General features: G+C 42.1%; 2 protein-coding genes across 3 annotated transcripts in view; one reads left to right on the top strand and one right to left on the bottom strand.

Moving 5' to 3' along the window:
• pear1 (platelet endothelial aggregation receptor 1) overlaps positions 1-17,084 on the top strand; it is a 59,929-nt gene extending 42,845 nt beyond the window's left edge. The window contains exons 7-23 of the mRNA XM_085472323.1: positions 278-380; positions 690-826; positions 1,260-1,472; positions 2,385-2,559; positions 2,648-2,768; positions 2,850-3,013; positions 3,877-3,979; positions 5,475-5,627; positions 5,720-5,851; positions 5,952-6,083; positions 6,650-6,772; positions 6,996-7,214; positions 8,920-9,029; positions 9,260-9,386; positions 10,973-11,035; positions 12,807-13,010; positions 14,895-17,084. Coding sequence (XP_085328449.1) covers positions 278-380; positions 690-826; positions 1,260-1,472; positions 2,385-2,559; positions 2,648-2,768; positions 2,850-3,013; positions 3,877-3,979; positions 5,475-5,627; positions 5,720-5,851; positions 5,952-6,083; positions 6,650-6,772; positions 6,996-7,214; positions 8,920-9,029; positions 9,260-9,386; positions 10,973-11,035; positions 12,807-13,010; positions 14,895-15,046 — 2,431 coding nt within the window. The 3' untranslated portion in view covers positions 15,047-17,084. The remainder of the gene's footprint in view (positions 1-277; positions 381-689; positions 827-1,259; positions 1,473-2,384; positions 2,560-2,647; positions 2,769-2,849; positions 3,014-3,876; positions 3,980-5,474; positions 5,628-5,719; positions 5,852-5,951; positions 6,084-6,649; positions 6,773-6,995; positions 7,215-8,919; positions 9,030-9,259; positions 9,387-10,972; positions 11,036-12,806; positions 13,011-14,894) is intronic.
• A 48-nt stretch (positions 17,085-17,132) lies between these two features.
• Positions 17,133-23,923, bottom strand: part of LOC146699412 (lamin-A-like) — a 39,526-nt gene continuing 32,735 nt past the window's right edge. For both annotated transcript variants that reach the window (XM_085472325.1, XM_085472324.1), the window contains 6 exons: positions 22,788-23,100; positions 22,403-22,510; positions 21,604-21,723; positions 21,454-21,516; positions 20,972-21,136; positions 17,133-19,650 (listed from right to left, as the gene is read on the bottom strand). In XM_085472325.1, coding sequence (XP_085328451.1) covers positions 19,615-19,650; positions 20,972-21,136; positions 21,454-21,516; positions 21,604-21,723; positions 22,403-22,510; positions 22,788-23,100 — 805 coding nt within the window. In that variant the 3' untranslated portion in view covers positions 17,133-19,614. The remainder of the gene's footprint in view (positions 19,651-20,971; positions 21,137-21,453; positions 21,517-21,603; positions 21,724-22,402; positions 22,511-22,787; positions 23,101-23,923) is intronic.

Raw genomic sequence — 23,923 nt, 5'->3', positions numbered from 1 at the left:
AATCAGTTTTCAAAAGGATGAATAAACTAGCTGCCTTTTTCATCTCAGTTCTTCCACATTCATGGAGTCTGCAAGTCCACCCTGGAAAGTTTAAAGATTGATAAGGTTTATTTTGAACTGCGTAATATTCAACACCGCTCTACAATTTTTTTTTAATGGAGCTGAAAATGAGTACTGCAGGTTTCTGAGTAATGTACCAACACAAATGCAGTCTTTTGTCGCTAAAAGCAGTTAATTGCAGTCAGGAGACATTAAGCCATCTTTTTTCTCCCCCCAGCTGTGAGACCTCGTGTAGGAGGAAATGCCAGGCGCGATGCCCGTGCCAGAATGGTGGCATCTGTAAAGGCAAAGGGATCTGCGCTTGCCCACCTGGATGGACGGTATATTTTGAGGCTTTCTGTTACTCATGCAGGTTGCCAGGTTTTAAATTAGCTCGTGTTTCATGTTCCAGCTGGCTTCGAATTCTGGAAAAACAGTCACGTTTTTGTAACACTGACATTTTGAAAGTATGCACTTGCATGACTTGCACATGTTGTTCTGATTGCGAGCCCATCTGACAGCTCATTATTTTCTCAGTGAGTGCAGAAGCCGATGGCATTTTAGTTCATATTTTTGCAATAACGCATCTATATCCATTTGTCTTTTTTGTTTTTCTGTGTGCTTAATGATTTTTCCATTCTGCTGTTCAGGGTCCAGTCTGTACCGAGCGATGTCCAGAAGGAAGGTTTGGGCCAAACTGTACTGAGGAGTGTGTTTGCCACAACAACGGAAAATGTGACGCTGAAACTGGACAGTGTCAGTGTGCTAAAGGTTTCACTGGTCACAGGTAAGCAAGTGAAAGTGGATCTTTGGACAGCATGTGGTTGTTTCCGCCTTTTCTTGCTTTTCCTGTGCAGGTGCCTCTCCAGTATGCTTACCGGTGCCACGTCTAATGTTTGGATTAGTCACCGACAGAGAAAAGTTGTCTTCTCGACATTACAATTGAAACCTTTGACTGGAGAAAGCATTTTAAATTGTTTTGACACTGTCATCCATTTTTTTGTCTTCAAATTAAAAGGCAGCCTGGTTATGATTTCTTGTAAGTGAACAGGAGTAATTTGAGCATGTTTTTCTCCAAAATTCAGGCAAAACCAAACAGCAGAGGCACAGGAATGCAGAACGTTTAGATTTGGTTTGTGCATACTGTGCTCAAACACACATTTGTATATTTTATCCCATTGCCCCAGCTTTTTTCTGTCTGTGTGTTTTCCTGCATTAAGGTGTAAGGAGGAGTGTGCTGCAGGTAGTTACGGACAGGACTGTAAAGGCGTGTGCGACTGTGCTAACGGTGCGCGCTGCTACAACATCGATGGAGCCTGTCTGTGCGAGCCGGGCTTCAGTGGTCCGCACTGCAGGGACAGGATGTGCCCAGACGGCATATATGGCATGCACTGTGAGCGCACGTGTCTCTGTCAGGACAAACACACACTCAGGTAAGAGCAGCTCTTACATGAGTCTGGCAAAAGCTTCATTTACTGCTTTGAATAGTGATGCATGCAGTGTGAAGTGAAAAATTGAAAAAAACATTCTTGTAATTTGAATTCACATATTTGACGCTACCCTTGTTCTACACTTTATGTTGCGCTGTTTAACCAAAGGGTGGTTTTTTTCTTCTTCTTTTAATAATGTTGTAGGTTTTACAGGACACACAGTTTTATTAATTATATAGTTCGTGTTCACAACACTCTCAGATATTTCTCAAAAAGATCCTGAACAATAATATTATAATAACTGGTTCATAAATATGTGTTATTTACTTTATCTGCATAGTATTGCACCATTTTAACTGAGGCTGATGGCATGTTATTTATATTATCCAACCATCCATCCATCAGTGCTTATATTAAGCCAGAAAGCCATGTTTTCCAAGTCCTTCTGAGGGATCCTTCCCAAATGAGACCAAATGAGATCTCCTATAATAATCTTGTCTATTCCAGGATCTTCATCCAGTTAGGTTTACCTGGAAATTCCCAAGTATAGGTTAAATGTTATCATATCGTATCATAATGTTGCAGCACAAAATGTAATTAAAGAGCTGCTTTAAGCAGACCACACAGCCACAGATGTTTTCATTTCTCAGGCCTTTGTGGGCATCACGGAGCCTGATTAACATCTTATGCTGCAGTGGCTCCATCAACCATAAAGTCAACCAATGAGATTATTCTCCAGCTCAGAAAAATGGCAGCATCAAATATAATTTCTTTAAAGTGGTTTCATGCCCCTCTGCAGTATGAAGACAAGTACTGAAGTACATGTAGACAGGCGCTGACTGTGGGTTTTCTTTGGCATTAGGTCCTCTGTTTCTCACTGCTCCATTCATATTTATGTCTGCTTACACTCTCCAGCTGCCATCCAATGAAAGGAGAGTGCACATGCCAACCGGGCTGGGCGGGACTATACTGCAATGAGACCTGCGCTCATGGTTTCTATGGTCATGGCTGCCTGGAGCCGTGTCTTTGTGTGAATGGAGGGGTGTGTGATGGGGCCACAGGACGATGCCATTGCGCCCCGGGCTTCACGGTCAGTGGTAGAGTAGATTAACGACTCATGACTCACTTTCTATACCTGTTGTGTCTTCATGTAAACCAAACTTTGGGGGTTACTGCAGGGGCTTCACTGTGAAAATCCCTGTAAAAGTGGCACCTATGGCAAGAACTGCTCCCTGGAGTGCTCCTGTAAAAACTATGTGGACTGCTCACCGATTGATGGAACTTGTTTCTGCAAAGAAGGTGATGAGTAAAGAAAAACAATCATGAAGGAAAACTGGCCAAAAGGAAAACAAAGACTTACAGTTGATTGTGGGTCTGCAGGCTGGCGAGGTCCGGACTGCTCCATCCCCTGCTCCGAAGGAACCTGGGGTCCAGGATGCAATGCCACGTGTCACTGTGCCAACGGAGCAAAATGCAACCCTGCAGATGGATCCTGCACCTGCACGGCTGGCTGGCAGGGGGCGCGCTGTGACCAACCGTGCCCGGTGAGTATCTGGAGATACTGGCAGGAGTTATATATAATATTTACCCTTGAAGTTGTAAAAGATGTTGGAAAACCAGGTATTAAATAGATTCATCCTTTTACAAGACAACAGGGAGCGCTGTTTTTGTGACACGTCTGTCCTATACAGCAGTGTCTTTAGTCTCAGACAGTTTTCTCTGTAGGGCGACAATAAAACAGCCTTGAACCTTGAATACGGATGTTGTCAGACACCATACCTGCACACAAGTGCACAGAGTAACAGCAATAATGCTTTTATGACTCAGCTCGATGGGGAAACTGGAATGTAAACAAATATATAACATATATTGTTATTGTGTATTTAATAAAAATAACCTGTCACAACAAATCAGCAGATAAAGGTAAATGGAGATCTTAATTAATAAGTGTGCAATAACACACTGAATGCATATAAAATATAAACAAAATAAAAGCAGTGGTTGTCACTTTGTCACAGATGTCACTTTGTCACTGTGTAACATAAATGCTCTCCAAGATAAGAAAAGTCTGGTCTGTGTTTAGTCCATGTCACACTGATGAGACGAATGGCGTCTTTGATAAGACTGACACTCAAATCATACGGCTGATAATTCTAGGGGTTGTCTGTTTTCTGATTAAGCAGCCCGTAGAAGTGTCCAGCTTTGAATCCCTTACCTCGCCCTCTGTATGCTTCAATCTGCATATTGGAAAAGTACCCCTCTTGTCTTTGCGATGCCAGCCCACCAGGCTGTCTACACAACATCACATTGCCAGTGTAGTATTTTGTCTCACTCTGACTGGGCTGGCCAAATGTGGAGGAGATTCCCCTGACAGTTCTTTGCCCGTTGGCACTTGTTCATTGTGCAGATGGGCACGTTTGGGCCTGGCTGCCTGAAGAGGTGTGATTGTGTTCATGCCGACGGCTGCCAAGCTACCACTGGGGAGTGCCACTGTCTGCCAGGCTGGTCTGGTAAGTGATGACGTCCTGCTGATGTATCGCTGCCAGCTTGGCTTTGGTGTCACAGATGAGTCTGGTCTGATAAACTGTGAGCCACAGGTTTTAAACCATCCTTGCTCTCCTTTATTCTCATTGTTGTGTGACTTAAAGAAAGTCTAGTTGTAAATGTAAGCAGTGTCAGAGCCAATCAGATTTGTACAATTAATCAAGTTTCTTACTATCAGTTACTAATCTCTGTCTCTCTTATCCTGTCTTCCTTCTCTCACCCCAACCGGTCGCAGCAGATGGCCCCGCCCCTCCCTGAGCCTGGTTCTGTTGGAGGTTTCTTCCTGTTAAAAGGGAGTTTTTCCTTCCCACTGTCGCCAAAGTGCTGCTCATAGGGGGTCATACGATTGTTGGGTTTTCACTGTATTGTAGGGTCTACATTACAATGTAAAGCACCTTGAGGTGACTGTTGTTGTGATTTGGTGCTGTATAAATAAAGCCGAATTGAACTGAATTACTAAACACCAATTCCTTCCTCCTTCTTTTTCATATATGACCATTTAAAAAGGGAAGGCGGTGATCTTAAACATTTGTTGCCTTACTCAGCTGTCCAGATGAAGTTTTTTCAATCTGAAATTCATTTTTCTGATTGTCGCGACACCACCTGACTCGACCTGTGAGGTCTAAACTGTAAGCCTTTGAAAACAGAGCATTTCATTTGTGAATACATTTTTCTCCTGTGTTTTAACAAATATGGGACAAAAACTAAACCTTCTAACATGCATGAAATATTTTTTACATTTGTTCCAAGAAAGTCATTTTTTTGCTCTGTCTAAGAGATATGATCTGGCTTATGTTTATGACCTCACAGGGTTAAAGTCATACATATTGCACTCTTATTGACCTCCAACAATTCTTCTGTTGACTCGATGAGACTAATATTTTGGGGGTTTAGAGAGGACTCTGTTAACCTAACACGTGTGTGTTTCGTGCTAGTGAAGGTGAACATTGACATGCTGATGTTAGTGTTTCACTCTTACGTCCATACCCCAGTGCAGCCTCGTAAAGGCTGCTAGACTGGCCCAGTATGAAAAGCACTTTTTTCTGGTTTTGCACCTCCCATCCATGCAAATAAAACAGGCTCTTTGTGTTTCGGGGAAAACGTGTTAGTTACAGTTTTGAAAAATCTTTTTGGTGAGAACACTAAATTACCAAATATTTCAGAGTTGGCTGCTCAACAGCAACATTTCTGAAACTGCTAACCACTAAAACCCCTCATGTTCCCATTTCTCTCTGTTCCTGCTTATCATTTCAACTACATTTTTATTATACAGTTATAACCATGTTTTTATGTATTTAGATCAGTAACTGATTTACACTTGGGATAGTGAAAGGCATTCTGCTCTTTGCTTTAGCAGATGTAAAACTGTAGGTCCTTTATTAAACTAAATGATGTGATTAGAGTCAATAAAAGTTGTAATTTCCTGCTTCGTTTATGTGCTCACTGCTTCATTTCCTTTAGGTCCCCGCTGCAGTGAGCCGTGTTCAGAGGGCCTGTGGGGGCGCCACTGTAACCAGACCTGCTTCAAGCATTGTCCAAACAGCGACACGTGTTTGAGGGAAACTGGAGCGTGTGTGTGCCGCCCAGGCTACTGGGGAGTCACCTGCCAAAACAGTGAGCGTTGTATCTGATGAGTTAATAAAAAACGACTTAAAGACTCGCTCGCTGTATGCATTGTCTAATATCAGCCCTACTGTTTCCCTCAGAATGCAGAACGGGTACGTACGGTGACCAGTGCAGTATGACGTGTCAGTCCTGCGGCCAATCATACCGCTGCCATCATGTGACAGGAGAGTGTGACTGTCTACCTGGATACACTGGGCCAAACTGTGACCAAGGTGGGCTTTCTCACTAATCAGCAGTCATCACAAAAAGCCGCTGATCTTTCATTTACAAGTGAGTGCAGGACATTTAGCAGGTTCTTTTCTGTGGTTACAGTTTGTCCAGCTGGCTACTTTGGAAAACAGTGCTCTGAAGTGTGTCTTCCCTGTGCCAACAACTCCACGTGCAACCACCGGAACGGTCACTGTGAATGTTTACCAGGCTGGACCGCTATCGACTGCTCCAAACGTGAGTGCCACAGGATTTCATGCAGAGATGAGAGCGTGGACAGTACGGTGCTTTTGATTTGTTTAGAGTATCTACAGGGTTAGAACTTGAAGTGGTAATCTGTTGATTTTAATCACTATTTTAACTTCCCAGCAGCTAGGGCCTTGCTTTTATCCATAGACCCACTCTAATCATTGGAAGCAGCCAATGTGAGGCGTTGATCTGAGCATCTTGCTTTGCTTTAGAGCTGGAAGTGACCATATTTAAACTACCAGCTGTTGCCAGTTAGCTTAGTCAGCAAGCAGCAATCATAAACTGTCCAGATGCATCACAGAGAAACAAACACCTGCTAATTAGTGCTCGACTAACAAAATACTAGAATTTTCACCAGAACAACTGAAACAAAACAGATATTTGCATTAAAAAGCAGCACAAACACAGGACCAGCTCAGTGACTCAGATTCGCTGAGATGAGGCCTAACAGAATAATAGGAGCAATCAAGTGAGTCCTGTAAAACGTCAACAGATATCTCATACAGATGCTGCTGAAGGGGAAATAAGTCAGAGAAATGTACTTTGTTTTCCAGCGTGTGATCCGGGACGTTTCGGCCAGCTCTGTGCTCAGACCTGTTCCTGTCCAGCCAACCTCCTCTGTGACAGATTTACTGGAGACTGTGTGTGTGAAAACAGAGGCGACGACTGCAAGCAAGGTACGGACCTCATGTTAGCAGAAGTTTGGGAGTTATAACACTGACATTTACAGTACCTTACAATATAAAGCTCCTTGAGGCGGCTGTTGTTGTGATTTGGTGCTATATGAATAAAACCGAATTGAACATGTAACCTGTAATGTGTTCATAATAATAATGAATTAATCATGAAAGCTGCTCTGGTTGTTGTACTTGAGCTCTCCTTCCACCCTCTGCTTGTCAGACTCCTTTCAGCAGACGGGGAGCGTCATGAGTCGTCTTAATCCTGGAGAGAGGGAGTCGTGGGGGGCCATCGCCGGCATCGTTGTGCTTGTCATTCTGGTGGTCCTGCTGCTGGCTCTGCTGCTGCTCTACCGCCGCAGGCAGAAGGAAAAGCAGAACAACACCCCGACTGTCTCCTTCTCCACCAGCCGCACCGTCAACTCTGAATATGCCGTTCCAGGTACAGTCTGAAGATGCTTCTGTCTGCTCATGCAGAGAATGGCTCATCCCACTGAGCGCTGCATGCGTAACATAAAACGGACACAGATTCAAAGTAAAATCTGACACATCCAGTCAGACTGTTCAGAGTTTGAAACATCAGAATCTCAACACAGGATTCATCTCCTGTGGATATGAGGTTGAATTACAGCAACAATAATTTAGCACTGAACTTAAACCTACAATGTGGTAGTGTGTAGCACCATGCAGTTTCCAGTAAGGTTTGGTAAGTGCAGACGGGGGGTACGAGAACATCGCTGGATAATGACAATCTGACATGTTCAGTGGGAACAATCACCCAGTATTTTACTGTCATGCTGGAGCGTGCACAGGCAGCTGCACCTGAAAATCCAGTCACCTTAGAAACTGCTTTCATCTTTACTTTCATACGTTTGCTCTACTTTTTCCAGCACGGCTAATAACACACTTTATGCACTTTGTGGCAAAACAGGAGAAGTAATGTATTTGTTCATGTTCTTGGAGACGAGTAACTTTTTTTTTTTTTTGCAGTAAAGCTAACGTGTTTCAATGAGAAGAATGTTTTGTGTCTGCAGCACGTATGTTGTTGATCCTGTCCAGCTGGAACACGTCACCCCGGCACGCAACAAACCGCCTTTAAAATAAAATCGAGTCATTGTATTTGAACCAAAACCAGGGTCTTTTTCTAAATCTTACCCTGTGCAAAATCGAACAGTAGTTTTTGATCTCTCGTGAGGGACCAGCACTATGGTTCTAGTGGTTTCCACCAACATAGGTCACATCACTGCCAATCACTCCACCCTCAAACGTGTGGATTTTTCACTCTTTTGGAAAATATTATATATTTTGTGTACATAGACATAAATTAGTAGATGGGAGAATCGTCATTGCAGCCAAAAAAAAGGAAAATTTGTGTTTGTGGATATAAATTTGACTCTTTGATTAATGTGTTGATGTGACGGCTGATTTTCCCTTTTTGACTTCCCTGCTGGAGGTTTAAACTGACACTAAAACACTTTTTAAGCCTTAAAAATATAAAGCAGGATGTCAGAAATCAACATAACTATATTTTTAAAAAAAATATGTTTTCTTTTGGTACAACAGTTGATGACCGAATGTGATTTAAGTGGACTTGAAGGCCACCTGAATAAGGTTTATTATGAAAATAAATCACTGAACAAATTTTTCATATAGTATGTTAGAATTGGAAGAAGAAGGCATGGTCAGATATGTTTCAAACTTCCATTTAATTCAGCCAAACGTATTTGATTGTTTTACAAACTGGTGCAGTAAACTAGATAGATATCATGCTCAGTGTCAGCCATTTATTAACTGCAGTAATTGAAGTCATCTTATACATAAGGGATAAATTAAATGTTGCAACAAGTGGGACTGTGGCAGATTTTGTGGTGTTGTTGAGGATTCTTATTGAATCCCTGTAAATATTTATATTTGTGACTGCTGTCACTGCTGACTGCTAACATGCCTTTGCAGAAGAAGATTCAGCCGGTCAGCGATCTACGCTGGATATTGAGTATTTTTGGAGAACTGTGATGTTGATGTCGTTTGTATGCACAGTGCGGTTTCATGTCTATCTCACTCTGTGTGATTGTGGAATGCATTTTATTGACCTTGAGGTAATTTAATAGCAGCAGACGTGATGCCATGTGTTTGTTTTCGTCCTGCAGATGTTCCTCACAGTTACCACCATTACTACTCCAACCCCAGCTACCACACACTGAGCCAGAACAGGCCTCCGCTGCCACACCTCCCCAACAACCACGACCGCACCATCAAGGTGAATGTCATCTCTGATATCTAAGGAGAAAGCTTCATGCCTCATTGCAACTGAAGGGCAGCAATGGGAGGAATATGTCATTTGGACAGTCAGCAACAGCTGGCTATGTATTCAGGGGGTTGTGAAATCATATGATACCAAAACGTGTAGACGCAGTAGGTCATTGGTCCTCAGCGCTTCATTTGGCTTTTGTACATTTGCGACGGTTTATCATTTTTCCTGCCTTACAGAACACCAACAACCAGCTGTTCTGCAGTGTGAAGAACGCAGAGAGGGAGAGACGAGGTCTGTTTGGAGTCGAGACCAATGCCACTCTGCCTGCAGACTGGAAACACCACGAGCCTCGCAAAGACTCAGGTCCGTCTAGGTGACTCTCCACTGCGTGATTCACATAAGGATCATTTAGAGGGCACACCTGCAGCTGTAGACTAGAATAAAATGAGCACATTAACATTTACAAGCTTATAAAAGCAAGAACCTGGTTTCCTGACCTTCTGACCACAGCGGCATTAAAGTAATCAGCAAAATCTGCAACTGCTGGCTGGCGGTGAGGGGTGTGTGTGTCTGTGGGGGGGATGTTACAAAATAAGACATTACTGTCATCACATTATCTTTGCCTGTCTCATAGTAATATAACAGAGTGATCAAATTGTAGTCAATAATTAAACAGTTATGTCACTTAAGTTAAATGCATTCTTTAATTACGGTCATAACAGGTGGAAAGAAAACGTCTTGTGCAACATTAATCAGAGTTCATGTGGGATCAACCAAACGTCTTTATTTTCACTGAAGAGCAAGTATGAAGCTGAAGTGCAAAGATCTCATACGTGTCCTTTCTTAGAAGGATTTGTGCAGACTTCTGATGATATTTAAAGTTTAATATTATATTATTATGACTAAGTGGTGACCTCTGGCAAAGTGAGAAAGCAAAGAACTGCTGTTCCTCTGATGGCCATGGGGGGGGGGGGGGGGGGTGCTATGTCATGCTTTTCTCATTTTCTCTCATGTCCTGATGTTAGATGATTACAATCATGATCAAAGTTTTAAATTATGAGGTAAATGTAAAATAATCCCTGCGAGCCAAAAGCTTTTTTTAAAGTCTGACATTTTCTTGTAATTTTGTGCTGAGCTAACATCAGCTCAGTGTGGTCTTTTTACACAGTCATCTCAGGGACACCAAAGGCACATGAGTAGAGAAGCCTGGCTTACAGGCACCAGGGTTCTGGTTGCAGGAGAGAGGAGGGGCAGCCAATCAGAAGACAGTGGGGTTTTTAGGGAGGGGAGGCCTTTAAAGCGATAGGAGCTAAAACAGTTTGTTGACAGACCTGGAAATTATTGTTTGAACAGTGAAAAGTATTTTATTGGTATCTGAAAATGAAAAATTGGAATATAAATGAGAAGAATAAGTCCCTATCTATTTTTGATCCAAACACATCTGCTGTAGTTCCTCATTGGTAATGAAAGAGTTAAAACATAGCTGATAATGGAGAATAACCTCAGTAAGCTGAACTGTCAGGGATCAAAGTGTCTCAGTCAAATTTAACCCTTTTTTTAGGGTCTTGATCAGAGTTGTGCGTGAAGCTTGGAGTGGAGTGCAAAAGTTTAGATTTCAAATATTTCTTAGGCTCTTTTCAGTAACTGCGCCAGCATAGCTGCTTAAACAGGTAATGGCTGAGAGCCTCAGGCCAGGAAGAAGCTTAAGTAGTTCCTGCTTATAATGTCGAGCAAAGTTTATCGACCATCACATTTCCTAGTCAGCGTGGCACACTCGATATGAGACTATAAAAATAATAAGGACTTCGTAAAAGGTGAGAGTTGCATTGCCAGCACCTATCACTCACCTGGGATTGATTTTTACAGGTTTCCACAGCAGTTTATCTGCTTTTGATTAGCTCGCTATAAAGCAAAATGAAGACGTCTGATTTGTCTTTTATTGTTAACAGGAGCTTTTGGCATCGATCGGAGCTACAGCTACAGCGCCAGCCTCGGAAAATATTACAACAAAGGTAGTTTATCACCTCATTTTCTCTCTTTTCTTACTTACTGCTGAAGTCTGAGGTTAGCTGTGGAAAAGCTGTCCAAAGTATGCTTACAAAGTATGCTTTATTTAGACAGTCTATGGATGACAGTGTTCTCCACCGTCACACCTTTATCCATCAGATGGCTTTTCATGAATTTTACACAGACATTCATGGTCCACAGAGGCTTTAACTGTGGGGACTTTTCTTCTAACACCCGTGTAATTTTTTAACAGCAAGCTTTGAGTGAATTAGATGTCCATGTAAATTGGTTTCAAAGGCCCCCTCTGGGGGAACTCTATGTACTTGTGGAAAAATGTAGCGTTCGATCTCTCGCCGCCATGTGATCACATTTTTTTTCTAGTGCTTGTGACATGTTGAATGTTTGTTTTCCACATTTTTACTTGCATATTGTTGTTTTAATTTTTATTTGATCTTATTCCTGTTTCCATGTTTTATCACTTCTATTGCTTAAATGTTATTTTTATATTTATATTTTTTTATTTATTAGTTTCTATTATTTTCTGATAGTCTGGGTGGAATTGGACCCAGGCCACACAAAAGATCAAGCCTTCTGTCATGATTTGCACACTCAGTCAGATTTTATCTTCTTCGTTGTTTATTTTCTTTGCATTTATTAAATTATTTGAATCTCATTCATTTTACATTATCTGTAGGTTGTTTTGTTTTTTTTACTCACCTCAGCTCACACTTGACCTTGAATGCCACGTCGAATCAAGTGTGCTGTACAAATAAAGTTTGGCTTGCTTGTTTACTGATGACATTCCCATCATCCTCAGCTGGACTGTTTGTTTAGTCCCATTTAGCAAATGTTAAAATGCATGTTAAACAAAGACAGTAAGCTCATAACATGCTCGGCTGTGGGCTGTGTGTAGTGGTCCTGAGAGCTCCTCGTAGCGCAAACACATTTAAGCAGACTGAGAAAACATTTTGACTGGTCTGAAAACACAGACGCAGCAGACGGCTGAGACGTGTTTGTTGCAAAATTCAGTGACTCATGAAGCGAGTGATAAAACAAAGAAACCATCAGACAAACCGTAAGCTTACATCCATTTTTTTATTGTCCCCTGGAAACATTTCAGTTGTAATTGGTCTTTTTTCAGTGTCTCTGTGTTTGCGGCTCTTTAAATGCTGCACCTCTGCTGTCACTGGGGAACATTTTTTCTCATCTTGTTTGTTGCTAACACGGCATCGTTCCATAAAGAGACAAAGAAGTCTGAAGCTGCTTTTTGGATTATTTAAATATCATTATTGAATATTGCTCATGGAAAAAAACACATTTCGTCTCAACAGGCTCACTTACTTTAGGCAGATCTGTTAAGCCTACAATTTCATCAGCGTACAATTAAACTAAAGCTGATTCCTTATTGCTGTAAAAGATCATCAGCACTTTATAAAGAAAGCTGAAACTTCAGAAGCTGTCGTCGTCCTCTACTGTCATGATTTGTCTCCTGAGCCCAGAGGAATTCTCAGGCTTGTAAAACTGCTAGAAATTTCAATTTCCATGTCAGTACTCGACAGTTACTGGAAGTCATTTGTGCTGCCTACAAATTTACGTCAACAGTCATTAACTTGCAGCTGTACAGCAATTTACAGAGCTGCATACTGATGAAAATCTCACTTTTCATGGAATGAATGCTTCATCTAGTAGGCTTAGGCTTTAACTCTCAATCATGCTCCATTCTCGCTCTGCATGGACTTCATATGCAGTTAATCTCTCAATATTTGTTTCCTGCAGAGCTGAAGGATTCGGCAGCCGTGAGCAGCAGCTCTCTGAACAGCGAGAATCCGTACGCCACCATCAAAGACCTGCCCGGGCTGCCCCTGCCCTTCTGCCCCCCGGAGAGCAGCTACATGGAGATGAAGTCGGCCGTGCCCAGGGAGCGCGCGTACACCGAGATTACGCCCCCGCCGCCGTTCCACACGGCCACCTTACGCAGAGGTAAGCAACACTTCTGACCTCAAGCAAGTCCGAGGAGTGTTTTACACTTCACCACAACCTTCTTAGTTATTGTTATTGTTAAACGTCCAATATTTCCATCATACAAACATCAGTGGGTCTGTTTGTGTTTTTGAATGAACCAGTCTATTTGGATCCAGCTACTCTAACGCTAATTTTAATAAGAACTATGAGTTTTTAAAATTAGGAATTGTAAAGTAATCGTAAGGTGGGAACTAACTGCGATTTACACTATAGGGACAAAAATACTGGACCACATTACACCTACAGCAGCTGAAACCTGTGCCGTGCAGCTCCTGGTACAGTCTTTGTGCTGATGTTACTGCCAGAGGAGACGTGGAACCCTGCAGAGCGTTAGCACTTGCTGATCCCACTCCTTAATGTTATGAATTTTTATCAGTAGAACAATCCGTTCTTTTGACTACATGATTTTATACAAGCGCGGCAACAGGACAAAAACACCTGAATTCAAAGATTAAGAGGTGTGGCCCAATATTGTAGTTGATTTTACATAATTCTTTGGATTAACTTGAGTTTATTAGGCTACAGTGCTACCCACGGCACCATGGATCCACCCGCTTTGGGAGAAAAAACAAAAAATAGCAACTCTTTTAAGGTCCTTATCAGTCAAACCTTAAAACAGGTCTGTGGCCTGTTAGACAGCTGGGCAGGCCAGACTTCCTCAGGTCATGGACCAATGAATCAACATCTGTTTGCCACAAATAAAAGACTAAAGGAAGAGGAAGGGCAGGGGAGAGGAGAGGAGAGGGAAAAACAGGAAGCCGAAGGATTTTCTTCCTAGCTTTTATTGTATTGTGGACACTAGTAATGCATCAATATGCAGTCAGAGGAACGAAGTGTAGGTCTGCGGGATCAAATCCTTACATTCATCCACATATTGGATTGAGTCCAGTCTTTTTTTCTTAGACAAATCACTGCAATTTGCATTCACTCTACCTGAAACAGAAGACTGTGGTTGTAATGACAGAGCCAGCTTTGTGGCCGCTCTGTTGTTTAAATCACTGATTCTCTTCTCTGTATGACTGCAACATTTGTAGCTGGTTTTTAAGATCTGACATCCAGACAAGACTTTTGAAATGAAGAAAAGCAAAGTGCAAACAAATCCAGTCTAGCCTAATTTAACTAAAATTGATGTTGAAAATTAAGCTTGGAAAAACTTTTTGCGTCAGCACATTTTGCAGCTAAATACAAACGATTGTAGATGAGATGGATTCTGAGCAGCAACTTTTTCTGCAGTATATTCTACAATAAGTACGCATGTCATAATAAACGAAATTACCTTTAATGTCTTTAAATACTCTGGCATGGATCCAGAACACAATGACTAAGAAAATGAGTCATTTAGAGAAAATACACACTTCATGTAATAAAGGGTTTATAAACATAAAAGGAACAGTAAAGAGTAAAGACAGGGAGGTGTTTCCACTTCATGGCATGACATCGACGTGATTATGCGACACTGCTGTTTGTTACTGATGTTTTTAGTTTATTTGCTAATATCCTCGTTCAGGGTGCCCACATCTGAGAGCTAGACTCTTATTAAACGATTTATAGATGATGTTATTTAAATTTAAACAGAGGGTGAATGCACGCTTTTCCACCCTGGAGTGTGTGGGCTTTTAAAAAGCTTTATTTAGGACCGAGTTCAACAAGTTGAATTAAACACTGAGCACAGAGTAAGCTCAGACTGTAACGCCAAACCAACTCATCCAGTCAAGTCCAAAGCAGCAGGACTGAATGCACAGATGGGTTTTTATTTAAAAAATAGAGTCAGCATATTTTCCAGCACTAAAACAAAGAATGGCAGCCTGTTTGGTCCTCACAGCGAGTTCTTTTCCCCCTCAGAGTGTCAGAGCTCCCACGGCCACGCTCCTCATGAGGACCCACAGAGCCACTACGACCTGCCGGTGAACAGCCACATCCCGGGACACTACGACCTGCCACCGGTGCGCCGCCCCCCCTCGCCCTGCCCCTCCCCCAGGAGAAGCCCTCAGTGACAGCGTCAGAGCAGCAGAGCAAATTGTTCCCTTCTGCTCGCTCCGAGGTTGATGAAGAAACGGCTAATTTTATCTCTGAAAATCAGAGCTGCAGACCACCAACACAGCAGGGGCGAGGAGTCTGTCCTGCCAGACGAACCTTTGTTTACAGTGGATGCTTTGCTTTCAACTAAACACCGCCCCCTTGTGTGCGCAGAGCGGTACTGGCGTCTCCGTCACAGACCTGTCATCCAGACTGAGGAGCCAGCAGGCTGTGTGGTGACGCCCGCGGGGCTTCAGCTGCTTTTAACTCCCGAGGGCAAAACCCACCAGAGGATTTGATGGCTAAAAGCAGCGACTTGGGAATGTTTGTGTGTTTGAACTCTTGTAAACATGCTGAAATATTTGTTTTCCACACCCTTTGCGTGCTGCTGATGCATTTTTAACGGGCCTCTTTTATCAGAGCTCGATTTTTCCTTCGTCTCGCTTTTCAGGGTTTTTATTTCGAGTTGAATTTCAGTGCGTTACATTTTCAACATTTTTTTTTTTTTTTTTAAAAAGGCAGCTTCAGCTGAGAAAAAAGACGTCTTATGACAAACCAAATTTTATAAACAGAAAAAATACCACAGATTTTTCTTTTTTAACACCTGGAAGCCAAAGTGAGCAGCATTTTACAAAAGTTCATGTTGTGTTTTTTCAAAAAATAAATGCCATTTAAGGACTGAAGTGTGTTTCTTTAAAGAAATGTGGCTTATTGCTGCTGTCTGAAGAAAACTGTGTAAATACAGAAATGAATATATTGTCAGCCTCTGAGTATTGTTGAAGCGCAGCTCTTCTGTTCAAATAAAGATGCTGTTATGGGTCTCATAGGACACCTTATGAACTTCTTGTGTATATATTAATAGATGTTAAATGGTCAGTGTGAGTTTGGGCACAGATATTATGATAAAGCCATCAGTGCAGTGCCTCTTTTTGTCACAATTAAAGGGCCATTTCACCCAAAACACAAAGATTTTATTATGTTTCGGTTTGTTTTTTTAGACCTGGTGCCTGTGTTACCCATAATGCAATCTCTCTGAATGGATCGCCTTTTGAAGGATAGCCACCAGATACTCAGGCCAGGTCTTCTGCTGCTCATTTTTTACACATGCAAAGACAAAGATAATAAAAAAACTAAATGTGTTGCTGGCTGACAGATTTATGAGGCTGCATTTTGGGGAATTAGTTCGTTGACTGTTTATTGTAATTGAAGCACAGCTTGCTCAAACATGATTGGTCAATACAACTTCAAGAGGACTAGAAATGGAAACCTCAACATGCTGGGTACCAGAGCTCATCGTCTATAGATTTTACAGTCATATTTAGGTTATGGACGTTACCCTACTATGAGTGGATTGTGCATAGTGATTGATGACTTGACAGCTGCCTTTGAAGTGAATCCCAAATTTTAAGGACAAAGCATTAAACATTGGGAAGGCTGGATTACTGAAGAGTGTGGGCCAGACAGAAGGCCTGAGCTCTATTGTCTCCATCGCTGGACAAAACTGTGGAGACTTTGGGTACAAAGCGGTGTTCAGAGATTCAGCGTCACGCGGCCTCCTCTGCTGCAGTTAAAGGTTTACAGAGTATTTGTCCAAATATGCAACAGCTCACACCCAGTCTTAAGACGTCTCCCTTCACCCTGACCTCACCACCAATAGGTTTCAGTGGAACTATTTTTTGTCAAGTTAGTCCGATAAAAAAATCATTGACATTTTTAATGATGAGAGTGGAAATGTAATGTGATTGGCTAAAATTAGTGGCGATTATTGAACTCTGTGTGTGTGTCTGGGGAGCAGACTGTAGTCCCGATTGTGTTGTGGTTCAGAAATACTGAAATTGGTGCATTAATGTAAAAATATTGACCTGTGAAGTTCATTTTCCTGTCAAGTTGTTAACAGAAGCCAAACAGAATGTACGTCGTGCTTTTAGTGCTACAATATTGTGCAGTCATTTATTTTTGAATGTAATCCTGGGAACATGTGTTTGTATGATGTAAATAAAAACTCTCTGCACTTTTCATGGACTCGACCTTTTTCAATAACAAAGAAATAATCACAACCGTCACTCATTGGAAAAAATACTTTTTACTCAGCATCGCTTTAGAAAATAAATTGCATCAAAGTGTGGCTTTAATGATTTCATGATCTCACACAAATCTCATTTCAAGAACCTTTAACATTAATGGCTTTGGGTGATATCTTTAAATCTCAAGCCCTTCAAAGGATTCATGAGATCTCCACCAAGACTCGAGGAAGGCCGGAGTTTACAAAGACCTCACAGTGTGTTTGTGCATCTGTGGTTGTAGCGAGTCCTTGTTACTCTGGTTCTTAATTACACCCCTGACGTTTCGATGACCTGATCTGAAGCATTATGTTGTGAATATACTGCACAACTACAGTTATCATTTCTCATCACTTTACATATAGACATTTGACAACTACAAGATTTCTGTTAATACACATTTATACTGTAGACGTCATTTCTCTGATTGTCAGTGACTTCATGAGACACGCTGAGCATCAAACTACCTAAAAAGCACAATTCAAACCATAGTTAGGTTTACATATTTGTTTTTCTCCTGCCTGTAGCTTTTCTGTGCATCTAGCCCAGTTTTGAAGAGATATCAGACTTCTCTTCAATATGTTGAAATTAAAAGTGCCAAAAAACATTTGAAAATTCAGCATCAATGTTTCCAAAAATCATGACCGGGTCATACTACTGAGCAGTTTGATACAGGAAGTTCTTTCTTTGTACGACACTACATCTGATGCTTTCCTCACTCTGCTGGATAAACGCTGCATCTTCCACTGACGAGCAGCTCATGTCAGCTAGCTGCACGCTACTTTCGGTTGGTGGATGAAGTTAGAAAGAAAGTCGTTCCTACAAGAAACTGTTCATAAAAGGTCTGTAGATTTTTTTTGAGTACCAAGGTCATGATTTCTGGTTTGTTCAAATGCATTTTCCAGTACTCTGAGCACCACAACATGAGTTGCATTATATTAACGAGAAGGCGGACATCTCTGCAGCCGTCTCCAACCCTGGAAACACCAAGACAGCATTAAAGGGCAGAGGACACAAGTTTCATTTTAGGGGTGAACTGTCCTTTTGTGGCCGAAAAATTTAAAAAATTAAACTTTGCAGAAATTGCCTCTTTTTTTTTTTTTTTTTTTTTTTAAGTATAAAAAGAAAAAACCCACACAAAAACAATACCACGACAGCTATCAAGTATCTTCCACAAATGCTTTGATATGCTTTCCACTGGAGTATAAATGAGTTAAGCTGCCAGACTAGACTACAAATCTACCTGCTGTGCATAACTGGCAAAAAGCAGTGCATGAAGCCAAAGCTACAAAGTCACACAAACCCCTCAATCTGACAGAGGTCCCAAAATCAGATCAAGGGATTTGCAAAGTCGGTAAAGCTTAGAGGAAAGAAAGAAAATTCAAAGCCCTTATGACCAGCTTTTAGGAGCAACACGGATCGGAGGACAGCTGACGGTCACAAGACTCCCATATGAAGCATGTGAGCGGGAAAAACAAAAACTGCAGATGTTGCCTCTGAAGGCACATCTGTATTTCTAATCGGTTAAACAGTCATGTCCAAAATCTACTGCAAATAGAAACAGAGCCTATTAATATATACTCTCTATATATGGCACCCAATCTATCAAAAAACAGTACCTTCTGCTGACATTCCCCCAGGTACAAAATAAACCTCTCCCATCATGTTTAAACGCACTCAAAGCCAAGAAGCACTTAACCAGACACATTACCCAATAATTCCCTTCTTTCTTTAAACATTCCAAAAACATAATGAATACATTCGTTGGGGAGCGAGCCGTGTACATATATTCATCTCAAGTACTCATTTTCTCTGTGTGCACCACAGCTGCCCGACAGCATCACATAGAAAACATATCATCACCCCGTTTGTTTAAGGCTAAGGTGAAAAAAAAAACAAACAAAAAACCCTGAGCTTACATCGCTTTGGCTTTCTCTGGAGACTTTTCCTACAATATTTTATCCATAAATATAGCACAACACTGCTCCAAAAAATGTTTTAGTTGTAAACATTGGCTTTAAACAAAGAATTGATCTGTTTGATGGGAAACAAACATGATTAACAAAGTCCAGAGGAGCCATCCTCCTCTCGCCTGTACGGCTGTTTTCCTGATAGGGTCCACTAGCTGTGCGTGTTGAGTGTTGACAGCCTGGCCATTAAATGTGAAACCCCGTCTCGGATCGAAGCACAAGCCCTGGTCACTGGAGCTGTGTGTGTGTGTGCGTGTGCAAGCAGAGCGGAGAACAGCACGAGCAAACAGCAAACATGCAGTAAAATAAGCTGAATATACAAACTTGAAAGCTATATGTGAAAATCCTACGCCCTCTGCCAAAACCTCAAAGCAAATCTAACCCGCAGAATAATCTGAATACAAAATAAGACACAATCGTATAAAAAAATAAAGACAAACATCCCGACGGTAGAAAAATGATTCTCCCCTGTGGGCTGCAGGAGGTGCTGGGTTCAGGTGAGGTGCTGTCTGGTTTTTACATGATGGAGCAGTTCTCCGGCTTCATGCGGCCCTGAGGAGGAGACGACAGGAATATTTGATTTTTGTTTAACAAAAACAACTATTTGTGTAATTCGACACCAAATGCTTCATTTGCGGTCCTGATGCTTAGAATACAGATTAATAAAGGTGACTTTTTATTGATAGTGAGTCTTTACGAGGCGTTAAAATGGGAGCTGTGGAGAAAACGAGCGCCGTGTTTCTGCACTGAAATTGTGCAGCTGAACTTTAGAAATGTCCTTTTTTAAAAGCCACATGTCTCAGTTTAAATCCGATTTCGGTTTCGCCTCTTGCTACATTATCTTCTGAAGCTTTTGGTAAATTGGGGGAAACAACCATTAAAAGTGAAATGAAAGAAGCCGTTTGTTCAGCCCTGAAGTGGTGGAGGACTTGTGTTCATCATTCAGCATGGGTGGGCATTTCCAGGCCTCGAGGGCCGGTGTCCTGCAGGTTTTAGATCTCACCCTGGGTCAGCACACCTGAATCAAATGATTAGTTCATTATCAGGCCTCTGGAGAACTATAAGACATGTTGAGGAGGTCATTTAGCCTTTAAATCAGCTGTGTTGGATCAAGGACATCTAAAACCTGCAGGACACCGGCCCTCGAGGCCTGGAGTTGCCCACCCCTGGTCTAGAGTAACAGAGAGATTGATACAGATTGATGCATGTTCAAAGTCTCCATAAGCTTACTCTGCTCCACCACCACCACCTCCTACCTGCATCTAGGATTCTGCTGCTCTGAGCACCATCATGAGCAAATCCACACACATCCTGTTGTTTCTCATCACCTCAGTGTTTGCTGTTTCTGTGATCATCATTTATGTTTTTGCATCTAATAATAATTCCCAGTCTGCAAAGTGAAAAGTAACATTTTTTTTTTGCTCATGTTTGATGTTTGGGAATCTGTCAAAATGCAGCGCAAACCAAAAATTTTCTGCGACTCTAAACTGCACTTTGTATCATAAAACAGTTCTTGGGAAATAGAGAGAGGGAGTATTTGCAATCTTGGATCCCATTTAAACTCCAATTTTGTTGATTAGTAATTAAATTAACTGCAGATGCCACACGCCAAAAGTCTGTTTCAGATGCTTAAACATCTTACAGTACAGAACTCCAAAACATGTGGAACATCTGGGCATTATTGTGCAACAGGAAACTCTAAATTTATAGATGAATAAGCAAAAAAACCCACACATGTTGTCAGTTTTCTGTGCGTATTCGCCGCCAACAATTTTAATCACTAATAGAACCAAATATTATACGCTTTGATCCTAAAACACAGTTATTAATGATGCTGTATAATTGCTGCAGGGATGTTTTGACTGTGGAGTACCTGTCTGGGCTCATTGGTGCCCATGAAGTAGGAATGTCCTGGGAGGCCTTCAGCTAGACTGCTGCAACCACCGGCGCGCTCCTTCGGCTGCCCGCAGGAGTCGCACATCACCTTGCGGCTGCGCAGGTTGTACTCGTTGTCTGCGCCGCTTGTGCTGTGAGCTCCCTGCAGAGGGCGGCACACATCAGTTACTCAACTGCTGCTTAACTGCTTAGTGGTCAGGTTACTATAGACTGTATATAAAAGATGGGCAGAGTGTTCAGGTCTGAAAAGTGAAGCTTAAGCCTTAAACCTGCATCCGGTCAGCAGGGGGCGCCTCCTCTGGTCGCAACAGGAAGTCGGATTGTTTTGAGTCTTATTTTATGATCTCGGTATTGTTTATTACATCATTTTTAAAATTAATACAGAATAAAAGAAGGTGGGGTTAAAGGCGTGGCAGCTTTGAGTAACATGCTGAACAGAGTAACACAGGAGGAATTTACCATGTCATCATCTTCATCATCGTCACGGAACAGGGTACGGGTCACTTTCCTCATGGCCATTTCCTGATGGCAAATCAAATAAACTCAAGTCAGACACTGCAGTTAAAAAGAAGAAGAAAACTTTACAATACAAAGTGAGTGAAGTCGGACCTCTCCATTAGCACTGATGAGGGAGGTCTGCAGCAGGTCGCCAGTACCCCAAGAGCTCTGGCTCTTCCACACCAGGTCAGTGGGTGGGTTGTGGGTTCCACCACCAGATGCAGCCCAGACCTGTAAAAGTCAAACATCAGAGAATTTGTAAACTGCACTGAACCAGTGAAGGACTGAAAAAGGAAGCAAAAGGAATATCTGCCAGCTATTTTGTGCTTTTTGAGGTGATCATCTCAGTCAAATTTCTACTTGTCTTGATTTTCCTTTGATACATTTACACTCGTTGAAAACTGAAATACAACTTTACTGTTTTGGGGCTTTTATCGATTGTGTTTGCAACAACGACTGCTGGCTGTTTGTAACCATGATGGATTCCACGTGTGTCACCCATTCTGCTCATTTTCAGCTCCATAATTCTTATTCTTCAACTCCGCCAGAGAAGCTTTCGACGATTTCCAGCTTAACACGTATTTAATCTCATATTGAGCTTTTTTCATGCATGCACCAGTTTGTCCTTATATCACTTTGTTTTTACTTCATTTATACACAACTGGTCTCTCTAAACTGCTAAAATGTTTGTGAAGCATTAAACAGAAATTCTTGTGTTGACATTCAGTGTTTCCCATCTTTCATTTACAACATTTTGAGCCACTGGCAGGAAAGGTGAGAAGTAATTCATCACAACATGACTAAAACAAAAATGGCACCTTCGAAGCATCGCAGCATCATTAGTGTCCAAACATATTCACAGAGTCTCTAAAAAGAGGCAAAGAAAGGAAGAAGGCTTGGTGTAACGTACAGTCACAGTCCCGCCGGCCTTCAGAGTGAACTTGTGGGGAAACTTGTAGATGATTGGGGTTGAATTCCCAACCTGTCTCTTCACTTGCCAATTGCCCAGTGATTGGTCCTGCATAAGAGAAAGTTGGAGAATGATGATTAGGCAGAGTCACAAATAATTCACCTAAAGACACTGGAAATATTTTTTATAGCAGAGGTGAGGAACTCCAGGCCTCGAGGGTCGGCGTCCCGCAGGTTTTAGATGTGTCCGTGATCCAACACTAATCATTTGATTCAGGTGTGTTGACCCAGGGCGAGATCTAAAACCTGCAGGACACCGGCCCTCGAGGCCTGGAGTTCGCCGCCCATTTCGGTGTGCTTGTATAGTAATGCACAATCTCAGCTACCTCATCAGCCTTGTTGCTGAGACGGATGTATCTTCCCTCCATATCAACCTCGTCCACCGTGATGCGTCCACTGGCCGAGGCTTGCTGACTGATGCGAGTCTTGGTCACAGTGTTTCCTGTCACGCTGGAGGTCTCGCTGTCATTGTCGTTGAGGCGGCGCTTCTTTGAGACGCTCATCCCAGAGGAGTTGCGGCTGCTGGAGGCAGCGGCGGCGGAGGAGGAGTGGTGCACCCGGGTGGTCTGAGAGTGGCCTGAGCCAGAGGTCCGCGACACCGTGACTTTTGTGGGTGGAGGACTGGGTGACAGACGCAGCCTGGGGAAAGATGGTGGGAGAGGATACATACGAGGTGAGTGAGTGTGCAAATGCACCTGCTGGTTAAGTGCCAGGATTACATCCTTACTGCTCGGGTACTCCATCAAACCTCATCAGGTTAAAGACAGTCAACAGCCTCGTGTCATAATCGCCATATAATTATATCTCTCACTGATTCTGCACCTTGTTCTCCGTTTGTTTTTTTATGATATTAACAGACTGTGGTACCAATGCCAACAACACCCTGAACTCATATGGTCCCATATCGTCCTTTTTACTTTATATGTTGTAAACTATAAGAAATAAAACTTGTGCCCAACACCATGAAATTATCAGAAAACTGTTTCCTGAGGTCACGGATAAAGTGAGCAGCAGGGTCATTTTCTCAAAAACCTCTATACAGTTTGCCTTGTTTTCATAATCACACATGCTGCCCCCTGCTGGCCATCAGAAATAATACAGATTTTCTACACGTTATTAATAGGTTTTGTTTTTTTATTTCATATTTAGAAAAACTTTGTTTCTGGTGCAAGCTCTTCACATGTGATACAAACGGCTGCAATGAAACAGATTTATTCCAGGATGAAATGCGGCTCTAAACTCTGTCTGTTAGCAGCTCTCCACAAGAGACGCATGTCAAGACATTCAGGTCAGCCCTTCATGAGGAGGAGCCGATGAGCTGTATTGGCTGGATAGCAGTAGGTTACCTACAGCGACATAAAAGCCACATTAATTTTGATTTGTCATTAGAAAAACAAACAGGCCCAAATCACATTTGAAGAATATCTGAGTTATGCTCTTCAAACTCATGAAAAACTTTCAT

This window comes from Copadichromis virginalis, linkage group LG11 (genome assembly GCF_057382275.1).
Source record: "Copadichromis virginalis isolate Kocher_CV1m ecotype Utaka linkage group LG11, C_Virginalis_male_GT1.1, whole genome shotgun sequence".
In the NCBI taxonomy this organism is placed as follows: domain Eukaryota; kingdom Metazoa; phylum Chordata; class Actinopteri; order Cichliformes; family Cichlidae; genus Copadichromis; species Copadichromis virginalis.
The sequence above is the reverse complement of the archived record's forward strand: the minus strand, read 5'-3'. Positions and strand labels throughout refer to the sequence as shown.